The sequence below is a fragment of the Poecile atricapillus genome, chromosome 33, assembly GCF_030490865.1.
Source record: "Poecile atricapillus isolate bPoeAtr1 chromosome 33, bPoeAtr1.hap1, whole genome shotgun sequence".
In the NCBI taxonomy this organism is placed as follows: domain Eukaryota; kingdom Metazoa; phylum Chordata; class Aves; order Passeriformes; family Paridae; genus Poecile; species Poecile atricapillus.
This window is the reverse complement of record NC_081281.1, coordinates 1,178,232-1,196,206: the sequence shown is the minus strand read 5'-3', so window position 1 is coordinate 1,196,206 and position 17,975 is coordinate 1,178,232. Positions and strand designations below refer to the sequence as shown.

The window sequence follows — 17,975 nt, the reverse complement described above, 5'->3', positions numbered from 1 at the left end:
ATGAGGAATTTTCCTCTTTTTTTGGGAATTCCAGGGATTTTGGGATATTCCAAACCCTTGGGAATGAGGAATTTTCCTCTTTTTTTGGGAATTCCAGGGATTTTGGGATATTCCAAACCCTTGGGAATGAGGAATTTTTCCCTTTTTTTGGGAATTCCAGGGATTTTGGGATATTCCAAACCCTTGGGAATGAGGAATTTTCCTCTTTTTTTTGGACAATTCCAGGGATTTTGGGGTTTTGGGATGTTCCAAACCCTTGGGAATGAGGAATTTTCCTTTTTTTTTGGGAATTCTGGAGATTTTGGGATATTCCAAACCCTTGGGAATGAGGAATTTTTCCCTTTTTTTGGGAATTCCAGGGATTTTGGGGGATTTTGGGATATTCCAAACCCTTGGGAATGAGGAATTTTCCTCTTTTTTTGGGAATTCCAGGGATTTTGGGATATTCCAAACCCTTGGGAATGAGGAATTTTCCTTTTTTTTGGGAATTCCAGGGATTTTGGGATATTCCAAACCCTTGGGAATGAGGAATTTTCCTCTTTTTTGGGAATTCCAGGGATTTTGGGATATTCCAAACCCTTGGGAATGAGGAATTTTCCCTTTTTTTGGGAATTCTGGAGATTTTGGGATATTCCAAAGCCTTGGGAATGAGGAATTTTCCTCTTTTTTGGGAATTCCAGGGATTTTGGGGATTTGGGATATTCCAAACCCTTGGGAATGAGGAATTTTCCTTTTTTTTGGGAATTCCAGGGATTTTGGGATATTCCAAACCCTTGGGAATGAGGAATTTTTCCCTTTTTTTGGGAATTCCAGGGATTTTGGGATATTCCAAACCCTTGGGAATGAGGAATTTTTCCCTTTTTTTGGGAATTCCAGGGATTTTGGGATATTCCAAACCCTTGGGAATGAGGAATTTTTCCCTTTTTTTGGGAATTCCAGGGATTTTGGGATATTCCAAACCCTTGGGAATGAGGAATTTTTCCCTTTTTTTGGGAATTCCAGGGATTTTGGGATATTCCAAACCCTTGGGAATGAGGAATTTTCCTCCTTTTTGGGAATTCCAGGGATTTTGGGGCTGCCCAAACCCCTGGAATTTCCCAGGCTGAGCTTTGGGAACGAAGGAAGATCCGACCCCGCCCCATTCCCGGGAAAATCCGGGATCCAACCCCCCCAAATCCCCGGGAATTCCCGGTTTTTTTTTCCATGGAAAACTCACAAAGCTGATCTCGGTCTCCTGCAGCTCCTCCAGCTCCAGGGGCAGGGAAGGGCTGGAAAAACAACGGGAAAAACGGGAATTTTCTGGGAATTCTGGAGGAGGAATCCCACAATTCCCAGCCTGAATCCCAACCACGGAATTCCCAGGAAAAGCTGATTTTTCCCAAGTTTTTTTGGGTTTTTTTTTTCCTTTTTTTTTTCCAGGAATTTTGGAGCTTTCCAAGAATCCAGGGATCCAAATTCCGGGAATTTGGAATTCCAGGGATTTCTGAGCTTGAGGGAGAGAGAATTCCATGGGATACGAGGATGGGGGAGGATCCTTGGGAATTCCAGAGGGGAATTCCAGAGAAAATTTGGGATCAAGGGAATATTCCATGAAAATTCCACGTGGATTCCTGGGAATTCCAGATGAAAATCCCACGGAAAATGTGGATCAAGGGAATATTCCGTGAAAATTCCACGTGGAAAATGCGGATGGAGAAAAAACCCTCAGGAATTCCACAGGAAAATTCCATGGAAAATGGGGAAAAAGGGAATATTCCAGGTTAATTCCACCTGGGAATTCCATAGAATTTGTGGATTCCCTGGGAATTCCAGCCCAGGAGTGGGAAAAGTGGGATTTTCCTCAGGAAATTTTGGGAATTCCCCAAAAACTCCTCAAGTTTGGGAAAGAAGCGACCCCAGAAAGCTCCAAATCCTGGGATTTGCCGGGAAATATTCCAGGAAAAAAAAGCTGGATCCAACCTCACCTGGAAACTCCGGGAGCTGCTCCGGGCCCCGGGTGAATCTCCACCCCCACGGACCTGCGGGAATCCGGGATCAGCCGGAAATCCGGGAATTCTGGGAGGGAATTCCCAGCAGGGAACCCCCCCCAGGGAGAATTCCCGGTTTTCCAAAGGGGTCATTCCAAAGGAATATTCCCAGAGGGATGGGAGAGACCCCAAATCCCTGGGAATGAACCCAAATCCTTGGGAATGAGCCCAAATCCTTGGGAATGAGCCCAAATCCTTGGGAATGAGCCCAAATCCTTGGGAATTATCCCAAATCCTTGGGAATGAGCCCAAATCCTCAGGAATGAGCCCAAATCCTTGGGAATGAGCCCAAATCCTTGGGAATGAGCTCAAATCCTTGGGAATGAGCCCAAATCCCTGGGAATGAGCCCAAATCCTTGGGAATGAGCCCCAAATCCTTGGGAATGAGCCCAAATCCTTGGGAATTATCCCAAATCCCTGGGAATGAGCCCAAATCCTTGGGAATGAGCCCAAATCCTCAGGAATGAGCCCAAATCCTTGGGAATGAGCCCAAATCCCTGAGAATGAGCCCAAATCCTCAGGAATGAGCCCAAATCCTCGGGAATGAGCCCAAATCCTCGGGAATGAACCCAAATCCTCGGGAATGAGCCCAAATCCTTGGGAATGAACCCAAATCCTTGGGAATGAGCCCAAATCCTTGGGAATGAACCCAAATCCTTGGGAATGAGCCCAAATCCCTGGGAATGAGCCCAAATCCTTGGGAATGAGCCCAAATCCTTGGGAATGAGCCCAAATCCTTGGGAATGAGCCCAAATCCTTGGGAATGAGCCCAAATCCTCAGGAATGAGCCCAAATCCTTGGGAATGAGCCCAAATCCTTGGGAATGAGCCCAAATCCTTGGGAATGAGCCCAAATCCTTGGGAATGAGCCCAAATCCTTGGGAATGAGCCCAAATCCTCAGGAATGATCCCAAACCCCTCAGGATCGATCCCAAGCCCCTTCCCCAATCCCAAACTCTCCAGGATTGAGTCCAATCCCAAACTCCTCTGGAATGATCCTGATTCCCATTCCCAATCCCACATTCCCATTCCCAGTTTCCCATTCCCATTCCCAGTTTCCCCATTATTCCCAGTTTCCCATTCCCAGTTTCCCATTCCCAGTTTCCCATTCCCAGTTTCCCATTCCTATTCCCAGTTTCCCATTCCCCCATCCCCATTCCCATTCCCAGTTTCCCATTCCCAGTTTCCCATTCCCATTCCCAGTTTCCCATTCCCATTCCCAGTTTCCCCGTTATTCCCAGTTTCCCCATTATTCCCAGTTTTCCATTCCCATTCCCCCATTCCCAGTTTCCCATTCCCGGTTTCCCATTCCCCCATCCCCATTCCCATTCCCAGTTTCCCAGTTTCCCATCCCCATTCCCATTCCCATTCCCAGTTTCCCCATTATTCCCAGTTTCCCATTCCCAGTTTCCCATTCCCATTCCCAGTTTCCCCATTATTCCCAGTTTCCCCATTATTCCCAGTTTCCCATTCCCAGTTTCCCATTCCCAGTTTCCCATTCCCAGTTTCCCATTCCTATTCCCAGCTTCCCATTCCCCCATCCCCATTCCCATTCCCAGTTTCCCATTCCCAGTTTCCCATTCCCATTCCCAGTTTCCCATTCCCATTCCCAGTTTCCCCATTATTCCCAGTTTCCCCATTATTCCCAGTTTCCCCATTATTCCCAGTTCCCCATTCCCAGTTTCCCATTCCCAGTTTCCCATTCCCCCATCCCCATTCCCATTCCCGGTTTCCCAGTTTCCCATCCCCATTTCCATTCCCAGTTTCCCCATTATTCCCAGTTTCCCATTCCCAGTTTCCCATTCCCAGTTTCCCCATTATTCCCAGTTTCCCCATTATTCCCAGTTTCCCATTCCCAGTTTCCCCATTATTCCCAGTTTCCCCATTATTCCCAGTTTCCCATTCCCAGTTTCCCCATTATTCCCAGTTTCCCATTCCCATTTTCCCATTCCCATTCCCAATCCCAGTTTCCCATTCCCAGTTTCCCATTCCCAGTTTCCCATTCCCATTCCCAGTTTCCCATTCCCAGTTTTCCATTCCCAGTTTCCCATTCCCCCATCCCCATTCCCATTCCCAGTATCCCATTCCCAGTTTCCCATTCCCATTCCCAGTTTCCCATTCCCATTCCCATTCCCATCCCCATTCCCATTCCCAGTTTCCCATTCCCAGTTTCCCATTCCCCTTCCCAGTTTCCCATTCCCAGTTTCCCCATTATTCCCAGTTTCCCATTCCCAGTTTCCCATTCCCAGTTTCCCATTCCCATTCCCCCATCCCCATTCCCACATTCCCATTCCCAGTTTCCCCAGTATTCCCAGTTCCCCTCTCACCTGCTGGGGGGGGAGGCGGCGCCGGCGCTGCCGAGGGAGGGGCTGGACAGGGACGGGGACGGCGACGGCAAAGCCCGGAGAGAGCGCGGGAGAACGTCCGGCCGGGAAACTGGGAATAATGGGAATACTGGGAATACTGGGAATACTGGGAATACTGGGAATGGGCAGAGCCAGAGCCCGGAGAGAGCGCGGGAGAACGTCCGGCCGGGAAACTGGGAATAATGGGAATACTGGGAATACTGGGAATACTGGGAATACTGGGAATGGGCAGAGCCAGAGCCCGGAGAGAGCGCGGGAGAACGTCCGGCCGGGAAACTGGGAATAATGGGAATACTGGGAACACTGGGAATACTGGGAATACTGGGAATGGGCAGAGCCAGAGCCCGGAGAGAGCGCGGGAGAACGTCCGGCCGGGAAACTGGGAATACTGGGAATACTGGGAATACTGGGAATGGGCAGAGCCAGAGCCTGGAGAGAGCGCGGGAGAACGTCCGGCCGGGAAACTGGGAATACTGGGAATACTGGGAATACTGGGAATACTGGGAATACTGGGAATGGGAAACTGGGAATAATGGGAATACTGGGAATACTGGGAATACTGGGAATACTGGGAATGGGCAGAGCCAGAGCCCGGAGAGAGCGCGGGAGAACGTCCGGCCGGGAAACTGGGAATAATGGGAATACTGGGAATACTGGGAATACTGGGAATACTGGGAATGGGCAGAGCCAGAGCCCGGAGAGAGCGCGGGAGAACGTCCGGCCGGGAAACTGGGAATACTGGGAATACTGGGAATACTGGGAATACTGGGAATACTGGGAATGGGCAGAGCCAGAGCCCGGAGAGAGCGCGGGAGAACGTCCGGCCGGGAAACTGGGAATAATGGGAATACTGGGAATACTGGGAATACTGGGAATGGGCAGAGCCAGAGCCCGGAGAGAGCGCGGGAGAACGTCCGGCCGGGAAACTGGGAATACTGGGAATACTGGGAATACTGGGAATACTGGGAATGGGAAACTGGGAATGGGCAGAGCCAGAGCCCGGAGAGAGCGCGGGAGAACGTCCGGCCGGGAAACTGGGAATGGGATTGGGAATACTGGGAATACTGGGAATACTGGGAATACTGGGGAAACTGGGAATGGGCAGAGCCAGAGCCCGGAGAGAGCGCGGGAGAACGTCCGGCCGGGAAACTGGGAATGATGGGAATACTGGGAATACTGGGAATACTGGGAATGGGAAACTGGGAATGGGCAGAGCCAGAGCCCGGAGAGAGCGCGGGAGAACGTCCGGCCGGGAAACTGGGAATAATGGGAATACTGGGAATACTGGGAATACTGGGAATGGGCAGAGCCAGAGCCCGGAGAGAGCGCGGGAGAACGTCCGGCCGGGAAACTGGGAATAATGGGAATACTGGGAATACTGGGAATACTGGGAATACTGGGAATGGGAAACTGGGAATAATGGGAATACTGGGAATACTGGGAATACTGGGAATACTGGGAATGGGAAACTGGGAATAATGGGAATACTGGGAATACTGGGAATACTGGGAATACTGGGAATGGGAAACTGGGAATAATGGGAATACTGGGAATACTGGGAATACTGGGAATGGGCAGAGCCAGAGCCCGGAGAGAGCGCGGGAGAACGTCCGGCCGGGAAACTGGGAATAATGGGAATACTGGGAATACTGGGAATACTGGGAATGGGCAGAGGCAGAGCCCGGAGAGAGCGCGGGAGAACGTCCGGCCGGGAAACTGGGAATAATGGGAATACTGGGAATACTGGGAATGGGATGAAAGAGGGATTTTTCTGGGATAAAAGGAAGGAATTTTTTGGGATGAAAGGAGGATTTTTTGGGATAAAAGCAGGGAATTTTTTGGGATAAAAATGAGGAATTTTTTGGGATAAAAGGAGGGATTTTTCTGGGATGAAAGGAGGGATTTTTCTGGGATGAAAGAGGGATTTTTTTGGGATGAAAGGAGGGATTTTTATGGGATAAAGGCAGGGCATGTTTTGGGATAAAAGCAGGAAATTTTTGGGGATAAAAGCAGGGAATTTTTTAGGATAAAAATGAGGAATTTTTTGGGATAAAAAGGAGGATTTTTCTGGGATGAAAGAGGGATTTTTTGGGATAAAAGGAGGGATTTTTGGGGATAAAAGCATGGAATTTTTAGGGATGAAAGAGGGATTTTTTGGGATAAAAGGAGGGATTTTATGGGATAAAAGGAGGATTTTTCTGGGATGAAAGAGGGATTTTTTGGGCTAAAAGCATGGAATTTTTAGGGATGAAAGAGGGATTTTTCTGGGATAAAAGGAGGGATTTTTCTGGGATAAAAGGAGGGAATTTTTTGGGATAAAAGGAGGGATTTTTCCGGGATGAAAGAGGGATTTTTTGGGATAAAAGGAGGATTTTTCTGGGATAAAAACGGGGAATTTTTTGGGATAAAAGCATGGAATTTTTTGGGATAAAAGGAGGGATTTTTCTGGGATAAAATATGGGATTTTTATGGGATAAAAACTGGGATTTTTTTTGTGATGAAACGAGGATTTTTTAGGATAAAATTCAGAATTTTTGGGGATAAAAGCAGGGAATTTTTTAGGATAAAATTTGGAATTTTTTGGGCTAAAAATGGGGAATTTTTTGGGATAAAAGGAGGATTTTTCTGGGATGAAAGGAGGATTTTTCTGGGATGAAAGCATGGAATTTTTTGGGATAAAATCTAGGATTTTTATGGGATAAAAGCAGGGAATGTTTTGGGGTAAAAGGAGGGAATTTTTGGGGATAAAAGCAGGGAATTTTTTAGGATAAAAATGAGGAATTTTTTGGGATAACATCTGGGATTTTTATGGGATAAAAACAGGGAATTTTTTGGGATAAAAGGTGGGAGTTTTTTGGGATGAAATCTGGGATTTTTATGAGCTAAAAACAGGGAATTATTTGGAATAAAAATGGGGAATTTTTTGGGATAAAAAGGAGGGATTTTTCTGGGATAAAAGCATGGAATTTTTAGGGATAAAAGATGAATTTTTTGGGATAAAATCTGGGATTTTTCTGGGCTAAAAGCATGGAATTTTTAGGGATAAAAGGAGGGAATTTCTTGGGATGAAAGAGGGATTTTTTTAGGGTGAAAAGAGGGATTTTTCTGGGATAAAAGGAGGATTTTTCTGGGATAAAAGCATGGAATTTTTTGGGATAAAAGAGGGAATTTTTTGGGATGAAAGGAGGGATTTTTCTGGGATAAAAGGAGGGAATTTTTGGGGATAAAAGCATGGAATTTTTTGGGATAAAATCTGGGATTTTTATGGGATAAAAGCATGGAATTTTTAGGGATAAAAGGAGAGATTTTTCTGGGATAAAAAGGAGGGATTTTTCTGGGATGAAAGGAGGGAATTTTTTGGGATAAAATTTGGAATTTTTTGGGATAAAAAGAGGGATTTTTCTGGGATAAAAGGAGGGAATTTTTTGGGATAAAAGGAGGATTTTTGTGGGATAAAAGGAGGGAATTTTTTGGGATGAAAGAGGGATTTTTCTGGGCTAAAAGCATGGAATTTTTTGGGATAAAAGGAGGATTTTTCTGGGATAAAAGGAGGGAATTTTTTGGGATAAAAGGAGGGATTTTTCTGGGATGAAAGGAGGATTTTTTAGGATAAAATTTGGAATTTTTTGGGATAAAATAGGAATTTTTTGGGATAAAAGAGGAATTTTTAGGGATAAAAGAGGAATTTTTTGGGATGAATCCCAGGCGTCCCCACCTTGCTCCGGGTCCCCCTCGGATCCCGGCTGTGCTCTGGGCTCTCCGGATCCCGGGATTTGTGTCGGGATCATCGGGATCCCCCCCTGGCAGCTCCTCCTGGGGACGGCGCCGCCGCTCCGGCTCTTCTTGGAGGGGGAGGCTTTCACTGGAAACCGGAAAATTCCAGGGGAAAAACGGAATTTCCAGGGGGGCTGGGGTGGGGAGGAGGAGGAAAAGGGGGAAAATCCGTAGGGAAGGGATTTTTCCAGGGAAAAAACGGATTTTTTCAGGGGAAAAAAGCACTTTTCCAGGGAAAAAATGGATTTTTCCAGGGAAAAAAGAATTTTTTCAGGGAATAAAAGATTTTTTTTCCAAGGAAAAACGGATTTTTCAGGGGAAAAAAAGGATTTTTCCAAGGAATAAAAGCCCTTTTCCAAGGAAAAAATGGATTTTTCCAGAGAAAAAAAACACTTTTCCAGGGAAAAAACAGATTTTTCCAGGGGAAAAAAATAATTTTCCAGGGAAAAAAGGATTTTTCCAAGGAATAAAAGCACTTTTCCAGGGAAAAAAGGATTTTTCCAGGGGAAAAAAAATATTTTCCAAGGAAAAAAGGATTTTTCCAGAGAATAAAAGGATTTTTTCAGGGAATGGAAGCACTTTTCCAGGGAAAAAAGGATTTTTCCAGGGGAAAAAAATAATTTTCCAGGGAAAAAATGGATTTTTCCAGGGGAAAAAAATAAATTTCCAGGGAAAAAAGGATTTTTCCAGGGAAAAAATGGATTTTTCCAGGGCAAAAAACCAATTTTCCAAGGAAAAAATGGATTTTTCCAGCTTTTCCAGGGAGTTTTTAGGGAGGGAAGAGAAGGAAAGGAGGAAAAGGGGGGAAAAAATCCATTAAAAAATGGATTAAAATGGATTAAAAAAGCTTTTTTTTTTTGGGAAAAAAATCACTTTTCCAGGTTTTCCAAAGGGATTTTAGGGAAAGGGAATAGGAGAAGGAAAAAATCGGGAAAGAGGGAAAAAATTCCTTAAAAAAAATCATTTTCCTGGATTTTTTTTTAGGGAAAGAGAAGGAAAAGAGAGCTGGGAGAAGCAGGAAAACCTTTGGAATGTGGGAAGAATCCATAAAAAAAAGGAATTTTTTCCATAAAAATTCCACTTTTCCAACTTTTCCAGGGGATTTTTACGGCGAGAAAACGAAAATAAAACCGAAAAAAAAAGTGAAAAAATAAGAAAAAATCCGGGAAAAATCCGGGAAAAATCCGGAAAAACGGGAATAAAAGGGGGGGGATGGGGGATTTGGGAATTCCATGGGATTTTCCGAAGGGATTTGGGGGGAAAGGGAGGGAAATTTGGGAATTTTGGGGCACTCACGTGGGATTTTGCGGAACACCGTGTGGCACATGAAGCGCTGGAAGCGCTCGGCGTAGAAGCTGGGCCGGTGCACGGACACCGTGTCCTGGAATTCCAGGGAAAAACGGGAATTAGGGGGGAAAAAACGGGAATTTGGGGGGAAAAAATGGGAATTTGGGGGAAAAACGGGAATTTGGGGGGAAAATGGGAATTTGGGGGAAAAAATGGGAATTTGGGGGAAATTCTGGGAATTTGGGGGAAATCTTGGGAATTTGGGGGAAATTCTGGGAATTTGGGGGAAAAACGGGAATTTTGGGGATAAATCTTGGGAATTTGGGGGAAATTCTGGGAATTTGGGGGAAAAAATGGGAATTTGGGGGAAAAAATGGGAATTTGGGGGGAAAAACGGGAATTCTGGGGAAATTCTGGGAATTTGGGGGAAATTCTGGGAATTTGGGGGGGAAATCCCAGGAATTTGGGGGAAAAAATGGGAATTTGGGGATAAATCCTGGGAATTTGAGGGGAAATTCTGGGAATTTGGGGGGGAATGGATGAGTCTGGAGAGAAATTCTGGGAATTTGGGGGAAATTCTGGGAATTTGAGGGAAATTCTGGGAATTTGGGGGAAAATCCCGGGAATTTTGAGGAGAAGTGAAAAATTCTTGTTTTTCCAGGAGAATTCCCCATTTTTCCAGGAGAATTCCTGACTTTTCCAGGAGAATTCTTGTTTTTCCAATAGAATTCCCATTTTTCCAGGAGAATTCTTGTTTTTCCATTAGAATTCCCATTTTTTCCAATAGAATTCCCCTTTTTTCCATTAGAATTCCCATTTTTTAATGAAAATTCCCATTTTTCCAGGAGAATTCTTGTTTTTCCATGAGAATACCCATTTTTTCCAGGAGAATTCCCCTTTTTTCCAGGAAAATTCTCGTTTTTCCGGGAGAATTCCCAATTTTTCCATGAGAATTCCCATTTTTTCCAGGAAAATTCCCTTTTCTCCATGAAAATTCCCATTTTTTCCAGGAGAATTCTTGTTTTTCCAGGAAAATTCCCGTTTTTCCATGAGAATTCCCATTTTTTCCAGGAAAATTCTTCTTTTTCCATGAGAATTCCCATTTTTTCCATGAGAATTCCCGATTTTTCCAGGAGAATTCCCACTTTTCCCACTCACCCCATCGTGCACCAGCGCCTTCCAGGAGTGCTCGAGCTTCTTCACGAACCTGCAGGGAGGGAACGGAGCCGGAATTCCCAGGAATTCCCACGGAATTCCCACGGAATTCCCACAGAATTCCCAGGAAATTCCCAGGAAATTCCCAGGAAATCCCAGGAAATTCCCAGGGTTTGGATTCTCCCTGTTTATCCCATTTTTTTAATGGAATTCCTGTAAATTCCCATGGAATTCCCAGGGTTTGGATTCTCCTCCTTCATCCCATTTTTTTAATGGAATTTCCACAGAATTCCCACAGAATTCCCATGGAATTCCCAGGGTTTGGATTCTCCCTGTTTATCCTTTTTTTTTAATGGAATTCTTGGAAATTCCCAGGAAATTCCCAGAGTTTGGATTCTCCCTGTTTATCCCTTTTTTTTTAATGGAATTCCCACAAAATTCCCATGGAATTCCCAAGAATTCCCACAGAATTCCCAGGAAATCCCAGGAAATTCCCAGGGTTTGGATTCTCCCCGTTTATCCCATTTTTTTAATGGAATTCCCAAGAATTCCCACAGAATTCCCAGGAAATTCCCAGGGTTTGGATTCTCCCTGTTTATCCCATTTTTTTAATGGAATTCCCAAGAATTCCCACAGAATTCCCATGGAAATTCCCAGGGTTTGGATTCTCCCTGTTTATCCCGGTTTTTTTTATGGAATTTCCACAGAATTCCCATGGAAATTCCCAGGGTTTGGATTCTCCCTGTTTATCCCATTTTTTTTTATGGAATTTCCACAGAATTCCCACGAAATTCCCAGGGTTTGGATTCTCCTCCTTCATCCCATTTTTTTTATGGAATTCCCACAGAATTCCCAGGAATTCCCATGGAATTCCCAGGGTTTGGATTCTCCCTGTTTATCCCTTTTTTTTTATGGAATTCCCACACAATTCCCAGGAAATTCCCAGGGTTTGGATTCTCCCCCTTCATCCCAATTTTTTTAATGGAATTCCCAAGAATTCCCACAGAATTCCCAGGAAATTCCCAGGGTTTGGATTCTCCTCCTTCATCCCATTTTTTTAATGGAATTCCCAAGAATTCCCACAGAATTCCCAGGAAATTCCCAGGGTTTGGATTCTCCCTGTTTATCCCATTTTTTTTAATGGAATTTCCATAGAATTCCCATGGAAATTCCCAGGGTTTGGATTCTCCTCCATCATCCCAATTTTTTTTATGGAATTCCCAGAAATTCCCACAGAATTAATTCCCAGCCTTTGGCTAATTAATAAAACCGTGAGATTATTTTATTAATTATTCTGCAATTAAACCATCAATTAATAAAACTTTGATTAATAAAAACATTTTTGGGAGATAATTATATATATATTATAGTCTCATGTATTAATTATTTATTATTATTATTTATTATTATTATTATTATTATTATTATTATTATTACTATTACTATTGTTATTATTATAAATTATTTATCTATTTGTTATTAATTACACTCTATTAATTTGTTGCTTATTAACATTAGTCATGTTTCTAATTATTTTATTATTCTTTATTGCTATATATCAAATTACATAAAATCCCACGTTAATTGTTATATTATACTTAATATATTTTAATTGTTACAGATCATTACCTCTATTATTATTAATAGTTATTATTATTGTTATTGCTATTAATTATTGCTATGTTATTAATTATTATTGTTACTTGTTATTATTGTATGATTATATATAATACATATATATAATATTATATATAATATATGTAATATATTATATGCACTATATATAATATAATTATATAATAATTATTAAATATTATTATTAATATATTAATATAGTATTGATCACATTAATAATAATAATAATAATAATAATAATAATAATAATAGTAATAACAATAACAATAATATTGCTCAGGACTGACCGGTAGGACTGCAGGATGTCGGGAAATCTCAGATTCGTTAATTAATAATTAATGATTAGTAATTAATTGTGGAGAACTGACCGGTAGGACTGCAGGATGGCGGGAAATGTGGAGTTTATTAATTATTAATTATTAATTAGTAATTAATGGCTCAGCACTGACCGGTAGGACTGCAGGATGTCGATGATGCCGATGTAGAGCAGCAGCCGCTCGCCCCGGGAATTCCGGGCGGGAATTCCGCCCATCCTGGGAAAACACGGATTGGGAATGGGGAGGGGTCCTGGGCCCGGAACTGCCAATCCCAGTCTGTCCCAGTTCAAACCAGTTCATCCCAGTCTGTCCCAGTTCAAACCAGTTCATCCCAGTTCATCCCAGTCCCAATCCCAGTCTGTCCCAGTTCAAACCAGTTCATCCCAGTCTGTCCCAGTCCCAATCCCAGTCTGTCCCAGTCCCAATCCCAGTCTGTCCCAGTCCCAATTCCAGTCCATTCCCAGTCTGTCCCAGTTCAAACCAGTTCATCCCAGTCTGTCCCAGTCCCAATCCCAGTCTGTCCCAGTCCCAATTCCAGTCCCTTCCCAGTCTGTCCCAGTTCATCCCAGTCCAATCCCAGTCCCAATCCCAGTCTGTCCCAGTTCATCCCAGTCCCACTCCCAGTCACTCCCAGTCAGTCCCAGTCCCAATCCCAGTCTGTCCCAGTCCATCCCAGTCACTCCCAATCCCTCCCAGTCCATCCCAGTCACTCCTAATCCATTCCCAGTCCCTCCCAGTCCCTCCCAGTCCCTCACTGGTCGTCGGTGTCGAAGGTTCCTCCGCGAGGAGCCTCTCCCTGGATGTATTCCATGGCGGTGGAGTCTCCAACCCCAATCCCAGTCACTCCCAGTCACTCCCAATCACTCCCAGTCCATCCCAGTCCCTCCCAGTTGCTCCCAGTCCCTCACTGGTCGTCGGTGTCGAAGGTTCCTCTGCGTGGAGCCTCTCCCTGGATGGACTCCATGGCTGATCCTGATCCCGATCCCAATCCTATTCACTCCCAGTCCCTCCCAGTGACTCCCAGTCCATCCCCAGTGACTCCCAGTCCATCCCAGTCCCAATCCCAGTCACTCCCAGTCCATCCCAGTCACTCCCAGTCTATCCTGGTCCATCCCAGTCCCTCACTGGTCGTCGGTGTCGAAGGTTCCTCCGCATGGAGCCTCTCCCTGGATGGATTCCATGGCTGGTCCTGATCCCGATCCCAATCCCAGTCACTCCCAGTCCCAATCCCAGTGACTCCCAGTCACTCCCAGTGACTCCCGGTCACTCCCAGTCCCTCCCAGTCCCTCACTGGTCGTCGGTGTCGAAGGTTCCTCCGCGTGGAGCCTCTCCCTGGATGGATTCCATGGCGGTGGAGTCTCCAACCCCAATCCCAGTCACTCCCAGTCCAAACCAGTCACTCCTAATCCATTCCCAGTCCATCCCAGTCCGTTCCCAGTCTGTCCCAGTCCCTCACTGGTCGTCGGTGTCGAAGGTTCCTCCGCGTGGAGCCTCTCCCTGGATGGATTCCATGGCGGTGGAGTAGAGCGCTCTCTGTGCCGCCGGCCGGCCGGGCCCGTCCCCGCAGGCGGCGCCGGCCGCGCGCTCGCGCTGCGCCTGGTCCAGGTTGTGGATGGCCACCAGCAGGCTGTAATCCATGATCTTGAAACTCTGGAGAACCTGGAAAAGCGGGAGAACGTCGGAAATCCCGGAATTCCCACTGGGAGCTGGCTGGGCGCCGCTGGAAATGCTCAAAAAATGGGATTTTGGGGTGGAAAAGTTCAATAAATGGGATTTTGGGGTGGAAAAGTTCAATAAATGGGGTGGAAAAGTTCAATAAATGAGGTTTTGGGGTGGAAAGGTTCAATAAATGGGGTGGAAAGGTTCAATAAATGGGGTTTTGGGGTGGAAAAGTTCAATAAATGGGGTGGAAAGGTTCAATAAATGGGGTTTTGGGGTAGAAAAGTTCAATAAATGGGGTTTTGGGGTGGAAAGGTTAAATAAATGGGGTTTTGGGGTGGAAAAGTTCAATAAATGGGGTTTTGGGGTGGAAAAGTTCAATAAATGGGGTGGAAAGGTTCAATAAATGGGGTTTTGGGGTGGAAAGGTTCAATAAATGGGGTTTTGGGGTGGAAAAGTTCAATAAATGGGGTTTTGGGGTGGAAAACTTCAAAAAATGGGGTTTTTGGGGTGGAAACGCTCAAAAAATGGGGTTTTGGGGTGGAAAAGTTCAATAAATGGGGTTTTGGGTGGAAAGGTTCAATAAATGGGGTTTTGGGGTGGAAAAGTTCAATAAATGGGGTGGAAAGGTTCAATAAATGGGGTTTTGGGGTGGAAACGCTCAAAAAATGGGGTTTTGGGGTGGAAAGGTTCAATAAATGGGGTTTTGGGGTGGAAAAGTTCAATAAATGGGGTCTTGGGTGGAAAGGTTCAATAAATGGGGTTTTGGGGTGGAAAAGTTCAATAAATGGGGTGGAAAGGTTCAATAAATGGGGTTTTTGGGGTGGAAAGGTTCAATAAATGGGGTTTTTGGGTGGAAAAGTTCAATAAATGAGGTTTTGGGGTGGAAAGATTCAATAAATGGGGTTTTGGGGTGGAAAAGTTCAATAAATGGGGTTTTTTGGGTGAAAAGGTTCAATAAATGGGGTTTTGGGGTGGAAAGGTTCAATAAATGGGGTTTTGGGGTGGAAAGGTTCAATAAATGGGATTTTTGGGGTGAAAAAGGTGGAATTTCACTGGGTTTGATAATTTTACAGGTGCTGTAAAATTATATATTATATATATATATATATTTTTTATTATATGTTCATATTTATATATATTTAATTTATAAAACGTAATTTATATAATATAATATATATTGAATACATAAATATATAATTTTTATATTTTATATTTGTATCTATTTTCTACAAATATATTTTAATAAAAATATTTATATTTATTAATATATATTTATATATATATATTTTATATATATATATGTATATATATAAAATGAAATGGGTAAAAAGGCAAAACACCCACAATTTTCCCTCAAAAAACCAGAAAAAAATGCAAAACACTCACAATTTTCCCACAAAAAAACAGGAAAATTGGCAAAACACCACAATTTTCCCACAAAAAACCAGGAAAAAGGGCAAAATACAACTTTCCCACAAAAAAATATGGAAAAATATGGAAAAAAGCACAAAACACCCATGATTTTCCCTCAAAAAAACAGAAAAAAATGCAAAACACCCACAATTTTCCCAGAAAAAACAGGAAAATTGGCAAAACACCCACAATTTTCCCACAAAAAATATGGAAAAATATGGCAAAATACTCACAACTTTCCCGCATAAAAATATGGAAAAATACGGAAAAAAGCACAAAACACAATTTTCCCTCAAAAAACCAGAAAAATTGGCAAAACAGCCATGGTATTCCCACAAAAAAACCCAGGAAAAAAGGCAAAACACTCAAAACTTTCCCACAAAAAAGCAGAAAAAAGGAAAAGCACGCACAATTTCCTCCAAAAAACATGGAAAAACAGGCAGATAACCCACCATTTTCCCACAAAAAACATGAAAATCGGCAAAACACCCACAATTTTCCCGCCAAAACCACAAAAAAACCCCCCACAAAAAAAACATCCCTAAATTTTCCCCCCCAGAAAATAAAAAACCCTCAGGAAAGAAACCTCACCAAGCAATCCCTCTGCAGCGTCTTACACAGGGCGTTGTACATATCCGAATCCAGGAAAAGCCCGTCGGGAATATCCTGCATGAAATCCAAGTCCTTGAAAGTCGGGAAAACCTTTTCCCGCTCTTTTTGTGAGGCGCGGCGTTTGTAGGTGGAGCCCTTGAGGTCGTACTTGAGGTGCATCCGCACCGAGCGGGGCAGGAGGTTGTTCATCACCACGATCCGGATGTTCTTCCCCCCGGCCTGCACGCAGTACAGACCGTAAAATTTGGGAAGGAGGGTCCGGGGGTTTTGGTTCAGGTTCTGGAATGGTGAAAATGAGGGAAGAAAGGTAAAAATTCCAACCAAATCCCTCAGGGTGTGGGCGGTTTCTGAGGGGTTTGGGGGCGGGAGTGAGTCAAAACCCCACATAAAACGTGGAAACGGCATCCAAATCCCTCTGGGCTGGAGTTTTCCATGGATTGTTCGGGTTTTCCACGGATTTTTAGGGTTTTCCACGGATTTTTAGGGTTTTCCACGGATTCTGAAGGTTTTCTACGGATTTTGATGCATTTTCCATGGAGTTTTGCTGTTGTGAGGGGGGGAACGCGTCACAACCCCACATAAAGCATGAGAACAGCACAAAATCCCTCTAGGCTGGGTTTTTCACGGATTTCTGGGTTTTTCCATGGGTTTTTAGTGCTTTTCTGTGGAATTGTGGGGGTTTTTCCACAGATTTTAGGGGTTTTGGGGCTGGAAAGGGCTGAACCTCAGGGCTGAGGGCGCAAGGAAGGGATGGGAAAGGCTGAGGACACCGAGCGGGGCAGGAGGTTGTTCATCACCACCATCCGGATGTTCTTCCCCCCGGCCTGCACGCAGTACAGACCGTAAAATTTGGGAAGGAGGGTCCGGGGGTTTTGGTTCAGGTTCTGGAATGGCAAAAAATGGGGGGAAAACGGTGAAAATTCCAACCAAATCCCTCAGGGTGTGGGCGGTTTCTGAGGGGTTTGGGGGCGGGAGTGAGTCAAAACCCCACGTAAAACGTGGAAACGGCATCCAAATCCCTCTGGGCTGGAGTTTTTCCATGGATTGTTCGGGTTTTCCATGGATTTTTAGGGTTTTCCACGGATTTTTAGGGTTTTCCACGGATTCTGAAGGTTTTCTACGGATTTTGATGCATTTTCCACGGAGTTTAGGGGTTGTGAGGTGAGGAGCACGTCACACCCCCACATAAAACACTGGAACAGCACCCAAATCCCTCTAGGCTGGGTTTTTCACAGATTTCTGGGTTTTTCCATGGATTTCTGTGTTTTTCCATGGGTTTTTAGTGCTTTTCTGTGGAATTGTGGGGGTTTTTCCACAGATTTTGGGGGTTTTGGGGCTGGAAAGGGCTGAACCTCAGGGCTGAGGGCGCAAGGAAGGGATGGGAAAGGCTGAGGACACGGAGCGGGGCAGGAGGTTGTTCATCACCACCATCCGGATGTTCTTCCCCCCGGCCTGCACGCAGTACAGACCGTAAAATTTGGGAAGGAGGGTCCGGGGGTTTTGGTTCAGGTTCTGGAATGGCAAAAAATGGGGGAAAAACGGTGAAAATTCCCACAAAACCCCTCAGGGTGTGGGCGGTTTCTGAGGGGTTTGGGGGCGGGAGTGAGTCAAAACCCCACATAAAACGTGGAAACGGCATCCAAATCCCTCTGGGCTGGAGTTTTTCCATGGATTGTTCGGGTTTTCCATGGATTTTTAGGGTTTTCCACGGATTCTGAAGGTTTTCTA

General features: G+C 44.5%; 1 protein-coding gene across 1 annotated transcript in view; it reads right to left on the bottom strand.

The window, feature by feature from the left end:
- The window catches only part of PIP5K1A (phosphatidylinositol-4-phosphate 5-kinase type 1 alpha), a 32,235-nt gene that overhangs the window by 4,577 nt on the left and 9,683 nt on the right, over positions 1–17,975 (bottom strand). The window contains exons 7-16 of the mRNA XM_058860461.1: positions 16,227–16,526; positions 14,017–14,219; positions 12,693–12,776; positions 10,612–10,660; positions 9,463–9,547; positions 8,108–8,254; positions 4,624–4,668; positions 4,354–4,423; positions 1,965–2,018; positions 1,217–1,268 (exon numbers count right to left, since the gene is read on the bottom strand). Of these exons, the coding sequence (XP_058716444.1) occupies positions 1,217–1,268; positions 1,965–2,018; positions 4,354–4,423; positions 4,624–4,668; positions 8,108–8,254; positions 9,463–9,547; positions 10,612–10,660; positions 12,693–12,776; positions 14,017–14,219; positions 16,227–16,526 (1,089 nt within the window). The remainder of the gene's footprint in view (positions 1–1,216; positions 1,269–1,964; positions 2,019–4,353; positions 4,424–4,623; positions 4,669–8,107; positions 8,255–9,462; positions 9,548–10,611; positions 10,661–12,692; positions 12,777–14,016; positions 14,220–16,226; positions 16,527–17,975) is intronic.